At 39.0% G+C, this 22,846-nt stretch overlaps 1 protein-coding gene across 1 annotated transcript in view; it reads right to left on the bottom strand.

Annotated features, from left to right (window-relative positions):
- The window catches only part of fat2 (FAT atypical cadherin 2), a 41,858-nt gene that overhangs the window by 16,814 nt on the left and 2,198 nt on the right, over positions 1–22,846 (bottom strand). The window contains exons 2-13 of the mRNA XM_053630981.1: positions 18,837–22,130; positions 17,847–18,158; positions 16,033–16,091; positions 14,872–15,183; positions 14,489–14,699; positions 12,143–12,282; positions 10,967–11,242; positions 9,693–9,903; positions 2,488–6,534; positions 1,343–1,539; positions 1,024–1,177; positions 328–561 (exon numbers count right to left, since the gene is read on the bottom strand). Coding sequence (XP_053486956.1) covers positions 328–561; positions 1,024–1,177; positions 1,343–1,539; positions 2,488–6,534; positions 9,693–9,903; positions 10,967–11,242; positions 12,143–12,282; positions 14,489–14,699; positions 14,872–15,183; positions 16,033–16,091; positions 17,847–18,158; positions 18,837–22,101 — 9,418 coding nt within the window. The 5' untranslated portion in view covers positions 22,102–22,130. The remainder of the gene's footprint in view (positions 1–327; positions 562–1,023; positions 1,178–1,342; positions 1,540–2,487; positions 6,535–9,692; positions 9,904–10,966; positions 11,243–12,142; positions 12,283–14,488; positions 14,700–14,871; positions 15,184–16,032; positions 16,092–17,846; positions 18,159–18,836; positions 22,131–22,846) is intronic.

The following is a 22,846-nucleotide window of genomic DNA, read 5'->3' as shown; positions in this document are numbered from 1 at the left end:
CAAGGAGCCACAGTAGATCCTGTATCCTATGCATGTTCCCACACATCACAAGGTGTGTCCTGACACTCCTTTAGTGTTTCTCTGTACAATTCTCAATCCTAGATCAAACACAGCACACCTTCTCTCTGCTTCATTCTGATCTGTCATAGAGCCATCAAACAAAAGCATTTAGCAAACTCTAACTTTATATCAACTCCTTGTTCAGTTTTGTTAATGAAAACCATCGTGGATATGCTTTATGAGACAACTAGATAATTGGATTACATTTGAATCATTGTGCTTTACAGCCATTTTACATGAACACATTTACAGCAGTTGGGTACATACCTGTGTCTGGGTCTTTGGCATAGATCACTGTAATAGGTGTTCTAACAGTGGTGTTGTCAAACACCATTATCTCATAGTGGTCACTGGAGAACCGTGGCGGGTTGTCATTTATATCCTGCACCTTAAGTATAATGTCTGCTTGGCATGAACGTCCTCCTCCATCAGTCGCCTTGACGACCAGGTCATACTCTGTTTCCTTCTCCCGGTCCAAGAAGGCGAGAGTGAACAGCTCACCTGTTTATGACAAAGACATGATTATGTCATGACTTACTCAGAAATGTTAGGCAGTAACAAAGAATATAAACATCTCAAAGTTTTCAACAAGGAAATCAAAAAAAAAATTTCCCCAGAAAGTTCTTCTATACAGGTATTTTAGAGTTTTTTTTTTTTTGGCAGCCTATCTACACAACACTCTGCTATAGCTACATACTATAAATAGTCCTTCATGCCCAAGATGACCTTTAACATAATTCCAAACTATATAGATTTGATCTTGGGAACCTGATATGCCATTCTAGGGAGATAATGGGCTTAAACAGGAAGCACCAGGTCAGATGAAGATAAATTATACAATCACTGAGGTAAACGCTAAATTTTAAAAGGAGTGGGTCTTTAAATACCTAGACTATCTAGTGTTATCTAGTGTACACAATCAAAAGAATTTCAAGAAAGCAGACTATATAGTAATTATTTTACCAGTTATGGGGTGAAGATGAAACTTGTCTGCATTTGGCCCATGAAGAGTAAAAGAGACTTGTCCGTTCGTGCCAATATCTGGATCAGAGGCAGTGATCTTCAGGATGAAGAGTCCCGATGGGGAGTTCTCCATGACTGCTTCAGTGTAAAGCAACTGGAAGAATTATGAACAGGATATTTTACATTAAATTGATTTAGTTAAATTCAGCTAATAACAGCACACAGGTTTCCATTCTACAGTTCAGTTAAATAAGAAAAAAGTATTAGTTTTAACACAAATTAATTTTGTGTACTTCTTGAATAATAATGCATTACTTACTTGTTCACACAATGGACTGTTGTCATTGCTGTCAAGAACATGGACTTCTACTGTGGCAGCAGTTTGAAACTTTCCATCTGTGGCTATTACTTTTAGGGTGTGTTTGTCTTTCATTTCCCTATCCAGTGACCCTTTTGAAGTAAGTCTACACTGTTCTCCCACAACAGTGACTGAGAACTGTCCCAGTGGGTCTCCATCTTTAAAGAATTTAGGCACAAAATATGAACATTTAAAATACCAACTCCAAAAATAATTTGACTGACTTATTGAATAGTGCAAGTTTAAGACAGCAACCATTTTATTAGGAACACCTGTATACCTGCTTAATCATGCAATTATCCAATCAGTGTGGCAAGAGTGCAATGCAAAAAATCGCACAAATACAGGTCAAGAGCTTCAGTTAATGTTCACATCAAACCTCAGAATGGGGAAAAATGTAATCTCGGTGACAATGACCAAGGCATGGGCCACTTTGAATATTTCAGAACCTGATCTGGAATTTTCAAATACAACAGTCTCTAGAACTTACACAGAATGAAATAATAATATAAAAAATCCAGTTAGTAGCAGTTCTGTAGGCAGATATGCCTTAATAATGAGAGAGGTCTAAGGAGAATGGCCAGACTGGTTTAGGCAATGTTTTTCCAATCTTCAACTGCCCAGTTTCAGTGAGCATGTGCTCAATGTAGTCTCAGATCTCTGTTCTTGGCTGACAGTAGTGGAACCCGATGTGGTCTTCTGCTGTTGTAATCCATTCACCTCAAGGTTCGTCATATTGTGCATTCCAAGATGCTTTTCTGCTCACTGTGGTTGTAAAGAGTGGTTATTTGAGTTTCCATAGCTTTCCTGTCAGTTTGAACCAGTCTGCCCATTCTCCACTGACCTTTCCCATCAAAAAGCATTTCTGCTTATAGATCTGCCATTTCTGAAGCACTCAAACAAGCCCATCTCCCATCAACATCCACACCGTATGGGTTGTCATTAAGATCTCATTTTTTCTACAATCTGATGTTTTATGTAAAAATTAACTGAAGCTTTTGACGTGACTTGATGACGTATAAGCATTGTGCTGATGTCACATGATTGACTGATTGGATGAGTTTACAGTTATTTTGCTTGACTGCTAGGACTATGATGGTACCCACCTGTTATATAGCATGTGACTTGTCTGTTGTCAGGTGACACATCGTTATCTGTAGTTGTCAGAATGACTATCAGCTCCCCAGGCCTGCTGTTCTCAATGATGGACCCGTGATAGACTTCCTCTGTGAACTGAGGTGGATTATCATTTTCATCAGTGACTGTCACTTCCACAAGAGCTGATGAGGAGAGCCTGACAGTGCCTCCATGGTCAGTGGCCACCACATAGAACCTGTAGAATTGTTTGAACTCACAGTCTGTCTCCTTCATGGTGGTTATCCAGCCAGTTTGTGAGTCAATGTTGAATATCTCACTGATATAATCTATGTCTGGCTCCAGAGTGTATGTCACCTCTCCATTAGCATCTTTATCTGGATCATTAGCTGTCACCTGGATCACTGTGGTGGCAGCAGGCATATTTTCAGCCAGTATGGCTTTGTACAGGTCAGCATCAAAGTTGGGCTGATTGTCATTCACATCCTGAACTTGGATGTTAACTGATACTAGAGAAGCTATTCCTGTGCCATTGTGACTACCTTGAGCAATAACATCAATCTGATACCACTTGGTTTTCTCATAGTCAATATTTTTCTGCACCACAAGGGTTCCAGTGTCTTCATCAAGAGCAAACACTTGGTCTCTGTTGCTTTCCACAGTGTTGCCATCTACTAAGCTATATATGAGCGGTGTGTCCGCATCAGCCTTGACTGTACCTATCTCATAGCCAATGGGGAACTCCTCAGACACTGAGAATGTGTATAGTGGTTCTGTAAACCTGGGCAGAGGGACCTCTGGAGGGATTACTTTAACCTGGACTGGCACGGTGGAGTTGTAAAATGGAATTCCTCCATCCCGAGCCTGGACTTTGAAATTAAAGATCTTGTTTTCCATACCAACCAGGCTCTCTTTGACACTAACCACACCAGTAAAGGGATTAATCTCAATCACCTCCTCAGTCACTTCCTCAGCTTCATCCACTGCATAAGTGACATCTGCATTCTTGCCGTCATCAGCATCATAAGCCATTATTTGAATAACAGGAGAACCTTTATTTATTGTGGACTTAATAGACACCTGGTACTGAGAGGCTTTGAACTGAGGTGCATTGTCATTCTCATCCGTGAGAATGATCTTCACAGTGCAAAACGCTACTCTTCCTCCTCCATCCTTAGCCATGACCTTGATGGCAATCACTCTTTGTGAGGGATTCTCTCTGTCCAAAGGCTGAGAGGTCACAATTTGTCCTTCACCATCAATATTGAACTTTTCATCTGCTAGTTTGTTAATAATGGTGTAATCTATGCTGCCATATGGACCATCGTCAGGATCAATAGCAGCCAGGCGAATTACACGTGTTCCTGCCTCTGCATTCTCAGCCAGTTCGGCTTCATAAACATCCTGGCTGAAGTATGGGCTATGCCTGTTGCTGCTGGTCATGTCAATATTTACCGGAGCAGTCGTTTGGAACACACCATCCGAAACAGCCACAGTAAGATTGTAAAAAGGATGCAAATTTCTCTTGCAAACATTGGAAAATGAGATCAGACCTGAGGATTCATTCATAGCAAAGTACCTTCCTTCATTACCTGAGAGAATTTTATACTGCAGATCGTCCTTGCTGTCAGGATCTGAGGCCTGGATTTTGATCACAACCTGTCCACAGGTGGCCATTTCATCCAATGAGGCTCGATACTGAGGCTCACTGAAGTTTGGAGGGTTGTCATTGACATCTATAACATTCACAATAATTTGAGCTTCACTGCTCAGGGGTGGAGTACCATTGTCTGTGACTATGATTTTCAGATGGAATGCTTGTGTGATCTCATAATCCAAGACCTGTGATGTTAGCAAAAGTCCATTGAGTGGATCGATTTTGAAAAATTCTGTTTCATTTTTTCCTGTGTCAACTATTTCATAGGTTAAGTCTTTGTTTCTACCTGAGTCTCTGTCAAAAGCTGAGACCTGTATTACAGATGAGCCGACTGGAAGACCTTCTAACAATTCTGCTTTGTAGGTAAGCTTCTCAAAAACAGGAGTATTATCATTGATGTCCTCAACATCTATCTGTACTTTGGACTCACTAAAAGAGCCAGTTACAGAGTCTGTGGCCCGAATGGTCAACAGGTGATTTGTCTGAGACTCATAGTCTAAAAAATTAGTGACACTTAACATGCCAGTTTTGAAGTCAATGTGAAAATATTGTGTGGCATTTTCTTCTTCTTCGAGGTTATAGATAAGACGATAGCCCTCCGGGTTTTTTGCTTGCACATGCAGGATGTTTGTGAAGGGAGGAATGTTCTCAGGTAGGCGTAAAGGGTAAAATAGACTTTGAAATATCGGATGGGAACGGTTTTGCACTTGGACATATAGCTCTGCTACTGTTGAAAGACTAGGCTCGCCTTCATCTGAAGCTCTTACATTAAGCACATACTTGTTCAATGTCTCATAGTCTAGGGGTCGTTGAAGAGACACATCTCCAAGATAGGGATCAATCCTGAAGAGACTGAAATCTTCCTCTAGTGCAAATATTATAGATCCATTTTCACCAGTGTCTTTATCAGTCGCCAGCACTTGGAAGAGAACATCCCCTGGTTCTGTCTCGTCAGATATCATAAGAGTATGGGGAAGGTTTGATATGATGGGTGTGTTGTCATTGATATCATCTACATAGATTTTGACATAAGTCACATCTATACGTTGTGGATTTCTCATGTCTCGGACCTCCACAGCCACATCATACTCATCCTGTTCCTCCCGGTCAAAGGCAATGCCAGTCGTCTGCAATACGCCTGAAGACTGAACCACTGAAAACCTATCAACTGGGTTCAGAACTGAGTAGATCAACGGTTCATTGAGGTAGCTGCCCATGGCTCTGAGTACAGTTAAGGTTTTTATAGATGTAGTGTTTTCAAGTACAGTACCAACATGAATCCTGTCCTCAAACTTTAGACTAGTCCTTTTCATTTGAGTGACATTGATATTTACTAAAGTGGTGTCTTTGTATACACCATCTGAAGCTATAACTTTGAGCTCATAATAGGATTGAAAGTCAGACCCATTATTCACTGAGATTTTTCCAGTTGATTCATGTATTTTAAATGCATCGTTGTGATTGCCAATACTGTACAAGACCAATGAATCTGCATCATGGGCCATTACTTGGATGACTTCCATGTCTTTAAAAACAGGGAACATGATGGAAGCTGTATAGACAGGTAGTGTGAACTTAGGAGGACAGTCATTAAAATCCAGGACATGAATGGTGACTTCACATGGTTTCACAGCACTTAAAGAGGGCTCTCCTGAGTCCCACACTTGAACCGTGAAGCTAAATTCAGGTGCAGTCTCAAAGTCAAGTGCAGATATCAGAGAGATTGTGCCCATGCTTGGATCTATTTTAAATATTTTCGTTGCCTCAGGCTCTTGGATTTGGAAGATCAGCAGAGCGTTAGAGTCCTTGTCAGCATCTGAGGCCTTAATGACCAGTGGGGTGTTGTTCTCTCCCATTACCATGCTGTTTATAGGTGCAGACTCACTGATCTGCCCATAGTAACTGCCCTGAAGAAAAACAGGGGCATTGTCATTTTGATCTATGATGTACACAAAAACAACTGCATCTGATGAGACCCCTGCTGTATTTGTGGCTCTTATTTGGAGTCGATAAGAGATGCACTCTTCAAAATTGAGGGCTTTTTGGACAGATAGCAGTCCAGAGTTGAAATTGATGTGGAAAGTTCCATTAGGGTCACCATGTTTGATCCTGTAGTTCACAGCAGAAGGACAGCTAGCTGAGACAGATAGCACTGGAAAGCCCAAAGCACTGGTTTCACTTATTTCAGTGAAGTACTCATCTTGGGTAAACTTGGGTGCTGTGTGCTCAGACAGCTTAAGATGGATGTTAACAGTGCAGAGGTCACTGCGTTGGGGAAAGCCCTGGTCTGTTGCCTTCACCACAAGCTGGTATTGTTCCTGGGTGAGCCTGTCTAATGACTTAGCCACACGGATGCTTCCTGTCTCCTGATCAATTTCGAAAGCTCCTTCTGCCTTCCCTCCTGGAGAAAAGCATTGATTTTATACATTGTTATTATGTTTCTTAAAGTAAAATTCCAAGATTTTCTCAGCATAATTTTTTCCATAATTTTTCTCCATGTATAGCTTATGTGTGAATACCAGACACATAGTTCCCCTTACTGAGAAAAAAACAGAAGAAAATGTTTACTTATTTATAGTAGTCTAAGAGCAGTCATTGAGGTAGTTAATAAACATTAATGTAAAATGCTTCAATAATTGTTTTCAGTTAGAGGTATTTTTAAATTAAGCTCTGAAACTGAATCCTTGATTTTAATTTTTTATTTTGATGACTGGACATGGCATGCATCAAGGTTCTTCTCTGTTCTGGCATGTAGGTGGTGGAATGAACTTCCCTTAAGCTGGGTTTGCACTGGGGCTGCAACTAGTGATTATTTTTATAATCGATTAGTTGGCCGATTATTTTTCTGATTAATCGGATGGGGTGGGTCAAACTTTCAGTACCCTTTTTTTGTTTATTTAAAATAAAATCCACAAACTGGGTGTTACAAATATAAACTTCAGACTAAAACTTTACACAACTGTTTGTCCAAAACAGAAAATAACTCAATACACACGCACACACACACACACACACACACACACCAGAATATATAGTATAAATGTAGGGCTGTAGTTTAATTCGGTGCTTTTTGTGCATCCATAAAAAATAATGCATAAATACTTATATACAATATAAACTAAAATAAATGAATTATATATATATATATATATATATATATATATATATATATATATATATATATATATATATATATATATATATGTGCACAATGGATACACAAAAATCACCTAATTAAACTACAGTCCTAAATTAATAATAAAAACTCACTTTCACTGCACCACGTTACTAACACATCACTAACACATCACTTCCATTATAATAAACAACAGAATTTACACTGCAAGCGTGCAAATACAGCATATAATCACAATAAACTTAAATTAAACTAAACCTTTTAAGCAGCTTGCACCAGTTTCCCCTGCCCCTTACACACAGTGGAGCATTTTGGATATAAACATGTTTGTGCTCGTGCAGCACTGTTTAATCTCCGCGGTGTTTAATATAAAATGCTCCCTTACTTTAGAGGACTTTCTTCCTCAGTCACGTGATGACTTTGCCTCCATCTGATGGAGACTGAGGTCATGTTGGGAATAAAAGGTAACGCTGACAGAAAGTAAACTGAAGAAAGCCATTGTCTGTGACTCGGATGTCTGCTAATACTAGCGTGCGTATGATGTCATGCGCTGTCGCCTAGGAAGTGGTTTATACTTCCGGTTAGTAAAAAAAACCACTAGTGTTATAATTTGAGATGATATTACCTTTCTAAAATCCACACACTAGACAATAGTGCATAGTGTAAGTGTAGAGTACTTCATTGGGTATGCAACTTTAGTATCTACTCTCCGAAGCGTGTTTTCGGAACAGAAGTAACGTAATGAGTAAATCTCCCCCGGGCCGCATGCAGACCAACTAATCGATAATGAGATTCGTTGACAACGATTTTCATAATCGATTATTATCGATTTTTATCAATTAGTTGTTGCAGCTCTAGTTTGCACTGTACGGTTTTGGCCACGATTTGGTCGTCTGAGACAAATTTTGAGAATCCTAAAAGATTCCTATAATCCTAAACCAAAATCTGTAGTCTTTGATCGTTAGTTTGACATGTTCCCTGACAGCAGAATAATGCTGTTGCGATCAAATTTTTCCTCCGTTAAAAGTCTGGCAGTGTCAGAAGATTTGAGGCACTGTCCTGTAGTGTGGCTTCTCCTACTCCGTACGAGTCTTCTTGCGTGCGTCCGTTTTTCGCATCTTTTTTTTGTTGCACAGTCTGACATTAATGACAACTGAGATCCTTCAGTGTGACGTGGCTTACAGCAGGGCATACAGTCTGACAAGCAACAGCTGCAAAGGACTATTAAAAATCGCAGAGTGTGGACCCGGTTTAAGCCTTCTTCACAGTACACGATTTAAAGCTCGGTTTGCAAGTCACCAATCACGCTGACAAAAACCCTTTGATCGGAGGCAAATCAGTCAGCAGTCGATCATTATGTGTGAACCACTCGATGGCAGACAGATATTTGGCATGCTAAATATCATAATATAATATAATAGGCTAATAATAAATATAATATAATAGGTTTCCTCAGCACAAATCATCACACAAACAGCTCGCACCGCTGGTTTCTGTCCTACATCCATCTTCAACTAAACAACTCCTGTTTCACACATGGTTTTCGTGTCATATATCCGTGTCACTTCTTGCGTGTGTTTGCGTGACCAAACATAGTTTGGACACCAGATAGAGTAGTCGGGTGACAGAGTTGTTGTCAGATCATGTAATGTGTGACTACATCTCACTACATGTCGCCAAGCAATCATCTAGTGTGAACACCACAATGACTTCAAGATTCCCGATTACAAGATAGCAAGTCTTGTTTGCCAACGTTGGAAGTCATGTAGTGTGAACAGCACAGTGATTTGCCGATGTTGGAAGTCATGTAGTGTGAACAGCACAGTGATTTGCCATTGGAAGTCATGTAGTGTGAACAGCACAGTGATTTGCCGACGTTGGAAGTCATGTAGTGTGAACAGCACAGTGATTTGCCGACGTTGGAAGTCGTGTAGTGTGAACTTGGCTTTAGATGTCCGAACAAGCTATCTTCAAAGCACAACTAAAAAACTGCCACTTCATGAAGTACTTAAATTACCATTTTGTTATTTTAAAAAATCCTTGATTTGGGTGTTTTGCATACTATACTAACCTCACCCCATGGCTTTCAGACTGATAGTACTCTTAGTTCCAGACCTAGTGAACCAGTATGAGGATATATTTATTGATAGAGACTTCCAAGCACTTCTGTGAGTCATTCTGGTTAAGGGTATACTTAGTTTTCTATTATATATTTGAGATTAGGTCAAAAAGCACTGCAGTTTTTATTTATTTATATGATATGATACATGATGTGTGTCTATGCTAATACATAACGTTCAATCATCATATTTTACTTGCTGGCAATTAAGGCACTATAGTTATGGATCTGAATTGATTTACCATAGCTGATTACAACCATAATATAGACCACGGACATAAAATTGTAGCTCCTATTTTCTTACCTGAGTGAATAGAGTAGACAATCTCAGCATTACTACCCTTGTCTTTATCCAAAGCTTTAACTCGAAGCACCTCTGTTCCAGTTGGAGCCAAGTTGCTGATGATTCCCTCATAATGGGTGCTCATGAATGTGGGTGTGTAGTCATTACAATCCTCCACATGCACTACTGCTTTCACAAAGTTCTTCTTTATAGGGATCTCTTGATCACGAACCTAAATAATAAAAAAAAGTATATAGAGATTTTTTTTCTTGTCTTTCGGTTTTGATGAAAGTCTTGAAACGACTTGTCACCCAGGGTCCGTTGAGGAGTCCACACTGGCTATACATCAGCTAAAATTCCATAAAATTCTATAAATTTTTAATGATTGTAGATCAGTCAGTGTTACTCAGAGTGTACATTGCCACATGACAAATAAAACAACATGGAGTGCAATACTCTTGCTTCAGGTGGGGATCAGCTATGACGAATGGCAAGGGAGGCGTATATATCTTAAATATTTTTGCCATAAGCAGAAAGTGGCAACTAGAATTAAACAATTTTTTGTTAAAATCTGTCTGAGCACATTCAAGAAATGATTCTATTATTGATCAAAGACTACGACTTGTTGATAGAAATAAACAACATCAATAACCACCTGTTGTATGTATAGGTTATTTGTATTCACTAATTTGATTGTAATTACCTCTTTTATGGAGTAAACATTCGTACCACAAGATTTTCTCATTCTATTTATAAAATTACTTTCTATTTATTGAGAAATGTTCAAATTAAATGTATAGAAATGTTGGGAGAACATTTTCCTCAGTCTTAGTCATGTATACACATATTCACCTCATGCCAACATTCACTTGTTTATTCAAATGAATTGCAATAACATGTGTGCATGTCTGCACACATTTCCATATGCATAGCAGATAACCCAATTTCATTTACTAGTTATGTCTCCATGACAGATGTACAAACATTGAATCTGAGCAGATGATCAAGCACAGCAGGTAGAGACAAGATTTTGAATGGTGTGTAGACTCCTAATCATTACAGAAATAATCTGTTATAAACAGCTATGCCAATTCAAGTCCTGTATATTTTCATTTGTGTGCTGGTTATAGTTGGATCGAAAACAAGCCACGTTCCCTGTGCGTTGGCCCAGACCCAACACTTGACACTGCCCTAATTCCTAGATTATAATTGCTTAATTATCATCTAATAGCTCTTGGACAAATTTGCTCTGTTAGCTTAATTTTAATATGTTTTGAGATGGAAAACTATTTTACCATCACTAGGAGACTGTGTGTGGAGATGGCCTCATAGTCTAGCTCCTCGGTTAGGACAAGAACTCCACTCTTTGGATCCAGGTGGAAATGTTTAAGGCTGTCTGGGTTGAGACTGCTGTGGATGGTGTAAATGATCCTGCCCTTGCTGTCTGCATCCTGGGCACTGATCTGCAGGATCTCCTTCCATGGAGCTGTGTCCTCTGGAACGCTCACCTCATACATACTCTTCAGGAACATGGGTCGATGCTCGTTCATGTCAAGCACTCGGATGTATGCCTGTGTTTGTTAAGAGGGGAAAAAATGCAGTGATTATGGGTGTAAGTTTGTTCAAATAAAATGTTCCATTTATGTGATGGGAGTATTTCACAAGACTTGATTTCATCCCCTTTATTGGACTTTTTTGTGTGATAAAATTATGAAGAACCTTCAGAAATTTTAAAGCGATGACTGTTGTCTCTCTTTAGGAGGTTTGTTAGATAGCTAACTAGCTGGTTCACGTGTGTTTTGTTTTGGAGTTTTTTTTTCCCCCTGTTTAGTGAAATTTCTTCAATAGTAGTCAGGAAAATATCCATTTTTCAAACTTCTTCTTCTTGTAAAATGGGATTTAGGGCATATCCAAAGCTAGATATTTGGGAAATGAAAGCTTTGTTAGCTAAGCAAACCATTTTCTATGGCTAAAAATAAGTAGGGAAGAGCTGGTACAGTTGTACCATTTTTTGATTTAAGTTAAATTACTCTTTGATTTAAATTACAGACTTCATACATCATATTTTACTTCATACTTCATAAATTACAGACTTCATACCCACATAACACCATGCATATGTTTACATTTGCAAGTGGAAGTTTACCCATATTATCTTTCAGTTTCACTGAAACCAAAAGGACATGCTGTAGCAGGAAAAAAAATTGTGTTAGAAATGTGCCGTGTTCTCAATTATACCAGCTCTCCCATATTTAAATGTAGCTAGTAATTTTTTTCCCATTGCTTGTTTTGTCCACTACCTACAATGACATACACAGCAGCCTTTTAAAATACCAGTAACATTTATGTATGTTTGTGCTGGATCAAAAGTTTTGCCAGAGGCAAAAAAAAAAAAAAAACACTCAGTTTTGTGAAGGTATGTATAATGAGTTATCATAATGTCTTCACACCAAATGTACACATGATCTTACCTGAGTTGTTATGGTTTGTGAACTATCTGTAACACTGATGGTGAGATTATAATTAGATCTTTTGCCAGCATCCAGTTGCCTAGCTATCATAATACTCCCAGTGTTCTTCTCAATGTAAAAGTCCTGATCTTCATCACCACCTAAGAGATGACACCAAATTTGTTTCAGCACCAGACCCATCAATGGAGTCACAGGGCATATGAAGAATAAAACTTATTGTCTCTCAGTAGAGCTCTACAGACTTTAATATATAGTTGAGTGAAGAGTGCAAAATATTATGACAGTAAGGCACAGGATGGTTTGCAGTAAAATTTAACTAAGCAAAGGCTATTTAACAGAGTGACAGCGCTATTCTTTGTCCACAGTCAACCCTTTTAATTGACATCCACTCTAGCATTGTAGACCTCAACAAGCCTCATTGAAAAGCACATTCCATCTACATGCATGAACTAGGGTTTCATTGTATGTGCATGAATGTCCAGCTCTGAGATGACTTTCAGCACTATCACTTCTGTTATCTACATTATGAACAAAAGAAGTCATATAAAATGTTCTCCATGAGTTTCAAAGTATGCAAAATAAAAACAACTGATTCAGGCATGCAAACACTCAGACCAGCCATCTTAATCAGTAGGGGTAAACTCATGCCTGCTTTGGCATATGGTGTTCATTAAGAAATCCACTTTATGAAGGATCATTGGTCTTCTTTTAGTGAGGTTGAAGCTTCTGCCTTTAATTTAGTTCACAATAAGTATAGAAATCCATTAACTTTTAGAGCATTTTTGAGGAAAGAATGTGTTTGACATTGTCTCTGTTTCTAATCAATAAATAGGTCTTCTCCAGGCACGGGCCAACACTTCACACTACCACAGTGAAGGCACACACTTTATAGTAAATAGAGTGGAATATAAAAATTGGTTATAATGACTTAGTGCCATAAATTATAATAAGCTAAGTTCATTTAAATAGACAAGTGACTGATGAGATTAAAGCATTGGGCTTCAGCATATTTCAAAGGACACTGAATAACTTTAGGCGATATACTCTGTGTGTTATGTGGAAAATGAATATTCACAGCACGGTGAATGAGCCGGCATGGTCTCACTGTGTTACATCCTACATATATTAAGAACTACTTCAGGTTTTCACTTTTCTTGTTGAGTAGATGGAACCTTGTGTTGTTTTTCCTGTAGTAGCAACCTTCTATCATAGAACCATTACACATAAAGGTGAGCATTGTCCCTGGCAGTTAGTTCTCTGGCTGCTGACTATTTTCCTGACTCTGACTATTTCCTGAGTTGCAGGTGGTTGGAAGCCGATCATACACTTATCACTGGCATTTGGATGGCTCTGGTCACCCTGCCACTGGGAGACTGGGGACTTTGGCCTGCCATCTAAGAAAATATGGCATGGTTTAGCTCTGCCACCTGGTTCAGATACCGACAGCTAAACACTCAACAGCACATGGCGAGAAACCCTTAGTATTCTATATATAATGCACTTAACACAAAATCACTAGTGTTTAGGGAAAGCGCTAACAGCAGATATTAGCATAATGAGATTTATATTATGATCCTTTAAGAGTTGCTTAGCTATTATTTAGATGACAAAATAGAAAACTAGAAAACTGCATCTATACTGTTTTCATCATATTCAGTTTAGCCTAGTAACCAATCCTCTGCAGAGCAATTCCTGATTATCACAAAGATGACCAATTTATCACAATTCATAAAGCTGTTTCATAATTTACTAAAGTCCACAATATAATGTTTTATCCCACTATTATATCACATTATATATATAGTGGATATGGGACCTATCTAGGGTATGCTGGGCGCTATGTGGAAATATACCCTGGATGTGACACAGGCAACCATGCACACAACCTCAACACCTACTGGGGGATTTAGAGTAGCCAATTCACCAACTGGCATGTTTTTATGAGGTAGTGGAATCCAGAGAACCCACATAGATATGGGGAGAACAAATTTCAATCCATGAAATATAATAATTTTCTGCTGAATGTTTGAGCCCGTTATGAATACATGATTATTTTCACTGATTAGCATTATTAAAGTGCGTAATGCAAAGCATCACAAAAGTACTGTTAATAAGCCATTGAATGCACCCATATGGATTATTATAATCAAGCATTACTCTCTTCTTATTAAACAACAAAATGCTACTACAACATTGTCATTTGTTTTAGCTTTGCCAGCTTTGGCATCTGTCACAAACACAAGATTATGTTAACACAAACAGTGGACTGGGTTCTCGCCAGGTTGTCTTGTTTGTGGTTACTGAAGCATGCTGAAATGGAAGAGAGGATGATATCAGTGTACTCACCTACAATGTCAAACCAGAGGAGGCTCTGTGTGATCTCGGTGCTGATGATTCCCACCATTTGAGTGACAGGGTCTGACTCCATGACCGCAAAGGTGAAGTGGGCCTCGTCGAAAGCCAGAGACTCTGAACTGGGTTCAGGTTGTGGCAGCCATTCAACATCCAGACGTGACTTGGACATTCTCTCAGGATGGCCATGATCTGTAGCTTTTATCTGAGACACGAGAGATATAAAAAGGGGGTAAGTTGAATTAGGGTCCCATTTTCTAAAATTGTTCATAATTCAGACTATTAATTATGCTAACTAAATGTATAAAAACACACTGTGAGTTTTAAATAATGTGCAGAAGGAAGTCTTAACAACAGTATTATTTGTGATTTTGTACCGTTAGGATGTTGTAGTTGCCTCGTGCAAACTCTCCCCTGGCAGTCACCACCCCTGTTGTGGGGTGGATTTCATATCTCCCCTCCATGCTATCTTCCAGGCTGTAGGTGATCTGGCTGTTGGGCCCTTCATCTTTATCAGATGCAATCATCCTGTAGACTTCCTGGGACAATGCCTTGTTATGGCATTCAGGCAGTTTTACCTGGAAGAGCTTGTGACTGAACTGAGGGTTGTTATCATTTTCATCTAGCACCTGAATGACCACTGTGGCTGTGGAGCGCAGTGGAGGATCTCCATTATCCGATGCAATCACCTACACAAACAGGAATAACACCAGTGATTATGTTTCAGAGGAGCAAGGTTATTTTGCATGTGTAAAATGTAGCTGAATTCTATTATCCATTTAGGTTCCAATTAGCCTCCAAAGTCATTCTTGGCTTATTAAGGTACATCTGAATTAGACCAAACTACTTATTTGCGTCAATTTTGAGCGCATTGAAGGCTGTATTTAGAGTTGAGTTAAGTGCGTGCTTAAGAGGAGATCCAGGGGATCTTGATGATTGCTCGGTCAGCTTATCCTTCAAACTGTTGATCCTTCGAACAAAATCATTGGCATTGTTTTATTAATTCGGAAAACCCAAATATCAAACGGGTGATAAAATAGTCCACATGCCAAATGTAGATTACGATTGCATGATCTCAGTTTACTTGGTTACCTTGTGGCACAAGTTAATTAATTGTCTACATATTGTCTAATTTAAAAACATAAAATGTAAAATACTAAGAAGTGCAGAGCAAAGTGCTGTTTTATAAGATGCTGAAAAAAGGGCAAGAAGCTATGTTGTTAAATTAAACCAAATAAATATAATAATTAATGCAAAAATTAATGTGATAATCACAGCTAGGATTATTCAGGTAGCAATAAATTGGCAATTTACTAGACTCTTGCATACTAGACCAAGTCTGAATTTGTACAACTTCCCCAGCATAAATATTAATTAAACTTTTTGGACTTATGTTGCCAATTCTAAATAAGGCCTTAAATCAGTAAAAACAGATATTAAGCTTAACAATAAGAACAACAACAAAAAAATATAAGATGTGTGACCCAATTAATAATAAATAAATAAATAAGATAGAAAGAATAAGCAGGCAAGCTCACCTCAATAATGTGCTCTGCTTTTTGTTCACGATCTAGGGCTGAGACAGTGCTGATCGCACCTAAGCAAACACAGGCAGAGGAAGACAGCAGACAGGCTAATCAATGGCATGACACTTGATGGAATGACACTAGATGGAAGGTACACCTGTTTGTAGACCTCAAAATAAGGGTTTCACTCTCACTTCCTACAGTTTTGCTTTTAGTGTTTATCTAGATCTGCCGTCCAAATTTATTGCAGTTGTCAAAAGACAAAGCAAAGTCTTTACTTTTAACAATAAAGAAACTATTACTATCAGGGAGCTATGTTGGCAGAAAATCAGAGCTGTCCCAACAAGTGCCATGGGCTAAATTGGCACGTTTTTTCATGTAAGAAATATTTTATGAGGACACAGATAAGTAATTGTTGGGAACTCTATGGCAAAAAAATAAAATAAAATGCACAGTCAACATAAGTTTGTAGTCTTTGCAGAAGTTGCAATATGTAAACATCTCATGCTGTGATTTCTACAAGACAGAGGAGTAGATACCAGCAGGGAGCTTCTGCCTTTACAGCACTCCAAACAAACCCTGCTGGGCTTTTACACTACTCCGTATTTTGGCAGGTGTCATTTTAGAACACATGGTATTAGCATTACTATCCAGCTGGACAACAACTTCAACTTCATTACATACAGAATTTGGGAAAGGTTCTAATATATGTAGGAATGCAAGCAAATTTGTTGCCTAAATTCAGATTCTGTAATTAATACACATCATTATATAATATATTACTTTGGTTTGTTTCAAGATGAGGCTCTAATCCCAATCCACCCCAGATTTGTTTTGTCTTTGGCAAGGAGAATATTTTGCTACACTGAGCCGTTAGCAGTTAGCTTAGTCACACTGGTCTCTGTGGATGTGAGTCATCTAGGCCCTGTTTTAACATGGGGCTATTGATATATCCAGCCTCATCTGCCTGAAGAAAAGATCTGAACAAGAGAGCAGTTAAATGTCTTGCTATTTTGTGTCAAGTTGGCTTACATCACATCTTTTCATTTATAATTCTTATCATTTCGACTTGCATACAGTGTTTACCAGCTGTCTGACTTTTTCTTTAGTCATTTAAACTTCACAACTTGACAATGAGAGTACTGCCTGCTATACAATGCTTCAAAGTACAGTGATGTAGACTGCTCTAAAATTATCATCCCACAAAATAGCTGTCTTAACCAGACCAGCAATCTGTGATTTGGAGCTTCCCCTCCATGTGCCATAGACTCTTGTAATGTCCTCTTTGCAAGATGGAGTGAGTTGTGCGTGGCCTTGTCTAGCCTGGGGTGGAGCTTATGAAGCAACAAAGAAATGAGAAGCTGTGAACGGACAAGTACAAACTTGTGATGTTGGTTAATGTTGTTCTAATTTTCTAGACACACTTCAAAGACCCTGATTGAGCTCTGTTGCAATCAAAGGCCAGAGATAAGTTGTTTTAGAAATTTTTTGCATGCTCTAGGGTCTTGCATTAAAGTTTTCCATAGAATAATAGAGTTTTACACGCTGTAATTATTTATTATTAAGTCAGTGTTCTTCTTTCAACACACCTTGGTTACACCTAGCTTGTGCCTGAACTTGTTTCTGAACCGTCGAATGCTGCAGGTGATTTTTCTACTCAAATTGTTTTTTATCACATCTGATCAAATATACTGTCTCAAAACAGAAACCTAACTTCTGCACGACTCATCACTGCAATTGTATTACAATACATTTGCTAAATGGATAATTCAGTCATTTAGGGTAAATCATGAGTAAAAATGAAAGACCTTTAGATCATCCAGTACCTGTTTTTGAATTGATGTTAAAATACGTCCGCTGAGAATCCGGGATTTGGAACATTATCTTCCCCTCAGATGAGCTGTCCACATCTGTGGCGGCCACTTTCAACAAAAATTTGTCTTTGGACAAATTTTCTTGGATTGAAGCAAAGTAGATAGGTTGGGACAGCTCAGGAGGATTGTCATTGATATCCAAAACTTCAATGTAGACTTCGGTCCAGGCCACCAGGGGAACCGTCCCCAGATCAGTGGCATACACAGTCAGCCAGTAGTGCGTTACAGATTCCCTGTCCACTGTGTCTGCCAACTGAATCACTCCTGCAATAGAGAGTTGTACAGTTTTCAGATACTGAAATATGGTGTATTACCTAATAATATATTTAGGATCACAACTACTCTTTGATCATCACATTCAAGCATTATATTTGCCTGATATCATCAGGTTTTATACCACAGCACTTTTGAATTCTCAAATCTGATTGGCTAGAAGATGTTGATTAGTTTTCTTTAGCAGCAGCTCTGATAATAGTACTGGCTGTAATTCACAAATTTATATTGAAGTGCTCATTCTAATACATTATTGTGTCTATAGTAACAGCTATTTCACAGTGACTTGCATTGAACAAGGAAAAACATATAATTATTGATATGGTGAAGCATGGAGATTTTTCTACAATATTTAACAGTGATATTGAACAGTAATGTGAAAGGAGTGTCCAGAGTCAGCACTCTGTAACAATCAGAGGTAAGGCTGTTGTTTTCATTTTACAGGCACAAGAAAGTCTTCAGGACAGACAACTTGCGGTTTTGCAATTTCTCGGTAACTCAACCAGCAGGAACTAACTTCTTTTTAGACATTCCACAACTTAAATGTAACTATAAATGGTTAAAATATATGCTGTGTTGTTTATTAATAAGTAAAGAATTCTAATCATTAGAATTTCTGTGATATAAGAGATCGTTATGAATATGGCATTATGCAGTAATCTAGCATACCTGTTTCTTCATCAATGATAAAGACTCCAAGTCCTGTTCCATCATGAATGCGGTATCTAACGACTCCATCTTTGCCCAGATCTTTATCCACTGCTGTCACAGTCAGGACTGAAGTGCCTATTTTGGCATCTTCCATAACTGTAGCGTTGTGTACAAATGAGCTGAAAACTGGTTTATTCAGATTTTCATTGACATCCAACACTTCAACTTCTATAAAACATGAGGATGACAAGGACCTGGGTTTTCCATGGTCCACAGCACGAAGTGTTAGATTATAAAACTGTTTTCTCTCAAAGTCCAGTTCTTTCTCAAGAGTGAGTAAGCCTGTGGATGTGTCCAGCAAAAAGGTGCCTCCTTCACTATTCTTCAGATTATAGCTTACAGTGCCTCCACTGCCCAAATCTAAGTCATAGCTTTCAACCCATAACAGCACTGTGCCTGGAGGGGCATCTTCAGGAACTTTAATCCTGTAGACCTTAGGTACAAACACAGGAGGATTATCATTGACATCTTCAAGGACAACCACTAAATCTGCTATTGAGATAAGTTGAGGGTCCTCTTTCGCTTCATCCCTGGCTTCAATCTTTAAGTCATATCTGGGGAAGGCCTCTCTGTCCAAATTCCCTTTCACGCTCACATCCCCAGAGATTTCATCAACTACGAACAAGTTAGTAAATGTTAGCAATGAATATTTGATCATTCCATTGTCATCTTGGTCAGAATCCACTGCATTCACGTTAAAGATGCTTTTGTCAATCTCTGTGTTTTCAGGGATGCTCAGAACATATCTTGGTTGAGAAAATAATGGTGGATTGTCATTTACATCCAGGACATTGACAGCAAGCAATTTCCAAGCAGATATTTGTGGAGTACCTAAGTCATACACAGTTATGTTCAGAATATAGAATTGTTTTGTTTCTCTGTCTAATCGACAGATGATTTTCAGTTCTCCTGTGTTCATATCAATTGTGAAACATCCATCTTCATTCCCACTTGAAATTGCATAGACAAGCCTGCCGTTAAAGCCACTATCATTATCAGTGGCCGTAAAGTGTAATATAGACAAATTGAGAGCAAAGTCTTCCCTCACATCAATGGAGCTTGGAATGCCAAGAACAAATTTTGGAGAGTGATGATTGATTATATGGACATCAGAGAAGGTCTCTTCCTCTTCAGCAGAGAGGATAGGCTTGATTGTTTCAATGAGCTTCTCAGTTAGTTGCCTGGACACTCCGGTTTCATGACAGTGTCTCATAACTTCCTTTCCTTTGTCTGTTATATATACAGTGACTGTAGTGGGCTCAGTGCTATATTTTCCATCAGTTGCTGTGATTTGTAAGGTAAATGAAGGATGATTTGTCACTACAATTTCAGTTGGGATAGGTTGAGCTAGAATGATGTTGCCAGAAACCGCATCAATTGCAAATAATTTATCCTCATTTCCCGACAGGATTCTGTAATGTATTTGCTCTAGCTCATCATAGTCAACTGCGAAAATATCAACAATGCTCTTTCCAACTTTTAAATCTTGTGGTATGGAGACATTGCATGCCACTCTTTCAAAAAGTGGAATGTTGTCATTGATGTTGATCATAGTGATGGTCACAGCACACTCACTGACACGGCTAAAGGGACTTCCACTGTCAGAAGCCCAGATCCTAAGATGGTACCACCTTTTCATTAGCTCATAGTCAAGCTCTTCAGAGGTAGAAATGACTCCTGTTAATGGATCTATTACAAATGGTAGTGGAACTGTGTTTGCAATTGCATAGGTGACAAAACCATTGTTGTCCCTGTCCATATCGATAGCAGAGACATGTAAAATGCTAGTTCCTATGGGAACATTTTCTTGCACAGTGGCCTGGTATGAGGGTGAGGTAAATATAGGAGTGTTGTCATTCTCATCAGATACGTCGACTATTACGTGAGCTTCAGTTTCACCAGGACTGACTGTGACATCAAACTCATAATGAGATTTCTTTTCAAAGTCAAGATGCTCAGAAGTAACAATAATGCCAGTTTTGGGATTAATTTTGAATTTTTGACTCTCCATGTTGTTTTTGATCTGGTAGGTGACATTTGCTAAATGTGGATGGACAGACACTTTAAGTACATGGGTTTTTGGTGGGGAAAATTCACTAAGGGTTACTTGATATATGCTCTGCTCAAATGTCAGTGAGTTAAATTGGGGGGATGGAATATGAACTTCCTTAATTGGTGTTAGCAATGGGGGATTACTTCTGTCTTTCACCTGAAGGGAAACATTTAATCCGAGTGTGTTTTCTGCCCAGTTAATCCGTTTTATTGAGACCACTTGAAAAACATTATTCTGTAAGGCAGATGGAATAATCTCAAAAGCCTTCTCTGAATCTCCTGCAACTATACTCAGAGAGGCAGATCCTGCCTTCAAATGGGGCTCGAGCTTGACGTTCACACTTATTCTTTCAGCATCCATTTGAGGAGCCTCTGAAGTGAGGGGTGAGATAAGAGTAAAATTGTCAGTGACCTTTTCAACGTTTACAACCACCGTTGCGACATTTCCAAACTTCTGGACGCCAGAGATTTTCTTCGTCCTGTCCTCAGCCAGAATTGTGAGCTCATACCTGTCTCTCAGACTGGCATTAAGCCTTTTAACAAGTGTGACAGTGCCTGTGAAAGGATCCACAGCAAATGGATGTGATCTAGTGGTGAAGGAGTAATAAAACTCTGCATTGCTACCAATATCAGCATCTGTTGCGCTTACTCTCACCACGCTCGACTTCACGGGAGTGTCCTCTCTGATTACTACATTGTAAGAAGCAGGGTAGAAGAGGGGTTTCAGGTCATTTCTATCAAGCACCTGGATCAGTACTTTTGTTCTGGACTGGTACTCATAGGTGCTCTCTGTAGCTTCAACAGTCAACGTGTAGGCATCTCGTACTTCTCGGTTGAGCAGTACAGGAGAAAGAGAGCTGCCACTGCCAGTTGCTATCCTCAGAAAGCTGAAATCCCCTACGGTTAACTCCTCTGCTTTGAAAAGCCCATCTTCATCACCAGTGACAACTCTGTACTTGATGTTCCATAAAGGATCAGAAACTATAATGCCCATTCGTACTAGGCTCTCCACATAGGTCCGAGGGGCAGAGTTCTCATTAATGGTGGCATTATATAAGTGATGGGTGAACCTCAAGGGAGAGCTGTCCTTTTCAAGGCTCCCCTGACATAGGGATGAGTGCAGTAGGACTGCTAGAAGGCTGAGCAGTTTAGCCCTGTCTTTCAAGGCCATTCTCAGTGTCTGCTCATGGACCCTCAGACCTGAAAAGACAAGATAAGTGAATATGTGTGTGTGTGTTTGTGTGTGTGTGTGTGTGTGTGGTCAGGGTCACAAATGCTTGTAGACTTGTTAATTAGATTTTTATTAAGTATGAATGCACTCATACCATAATTATTAAATACATATAAAATATTTAATACTGAGCTCACAGCACACATACCACACACACACACACACACACGCACACACACACACACACACACACACACACACACACTAAGTGAAAGGCCACAGGCAGGTATTCTCACTCCTGTTCTAACATGCCTTGACAAAAGCAACATTTTACGTGCAAGCTTATGAAGTACCGTGTGCTCGACAGGTCTGCTCTCTTTAGCTCTGATCATTTCACTGTGCCCTAAATATATATTTTTTTTCTCTCAGTTTTCTTTTTCTCTTTGTAGAAGATATGATGCGAACAATAATTTTCACGAGTTATATTCTGTACCATCTTAAATGTATAACTTAACTAGATCTGCTTCAAAATACATGTCAAACTGAGCATGTTGTTGATAACACTTGACTGTTTCCTTGTTCTTTTGCCTGTATAATTGGAATACAAACTTTTGGCTGTATTTGCGAAACTGTGGGGGAAAAAAACCCACGGGGAAAAATCAGGTTATAAAAGTGGGAGAGCGAGTGAGTAAGCAAGTGAACATATCTGTTAGTAACAGGATGTCCTGTGTTCTTGCTCAAAGTC

The sequence above is a fragment of the Ictalurus furcatus genome, chromosome 8 (assembly GCF_023375685.1).
Source record: "Ictalurus furcatus strain D&B chromosome 8, Billie_1.0, whole genome shotgun sequence".
Classification (NCBI taxonomy): domain Eukaryota; kingdom Metazoa; phylum Chordata; class Actinopteri; order Siluriformes; family Ictaluridae; genus Ictalurus; species Ictalurus furcatus.
The sequence above is the reverse complement of the archived record's forward strand: the minus strand, read 5'-3'. Positions and strand labels throughout refer to the sequence as shown.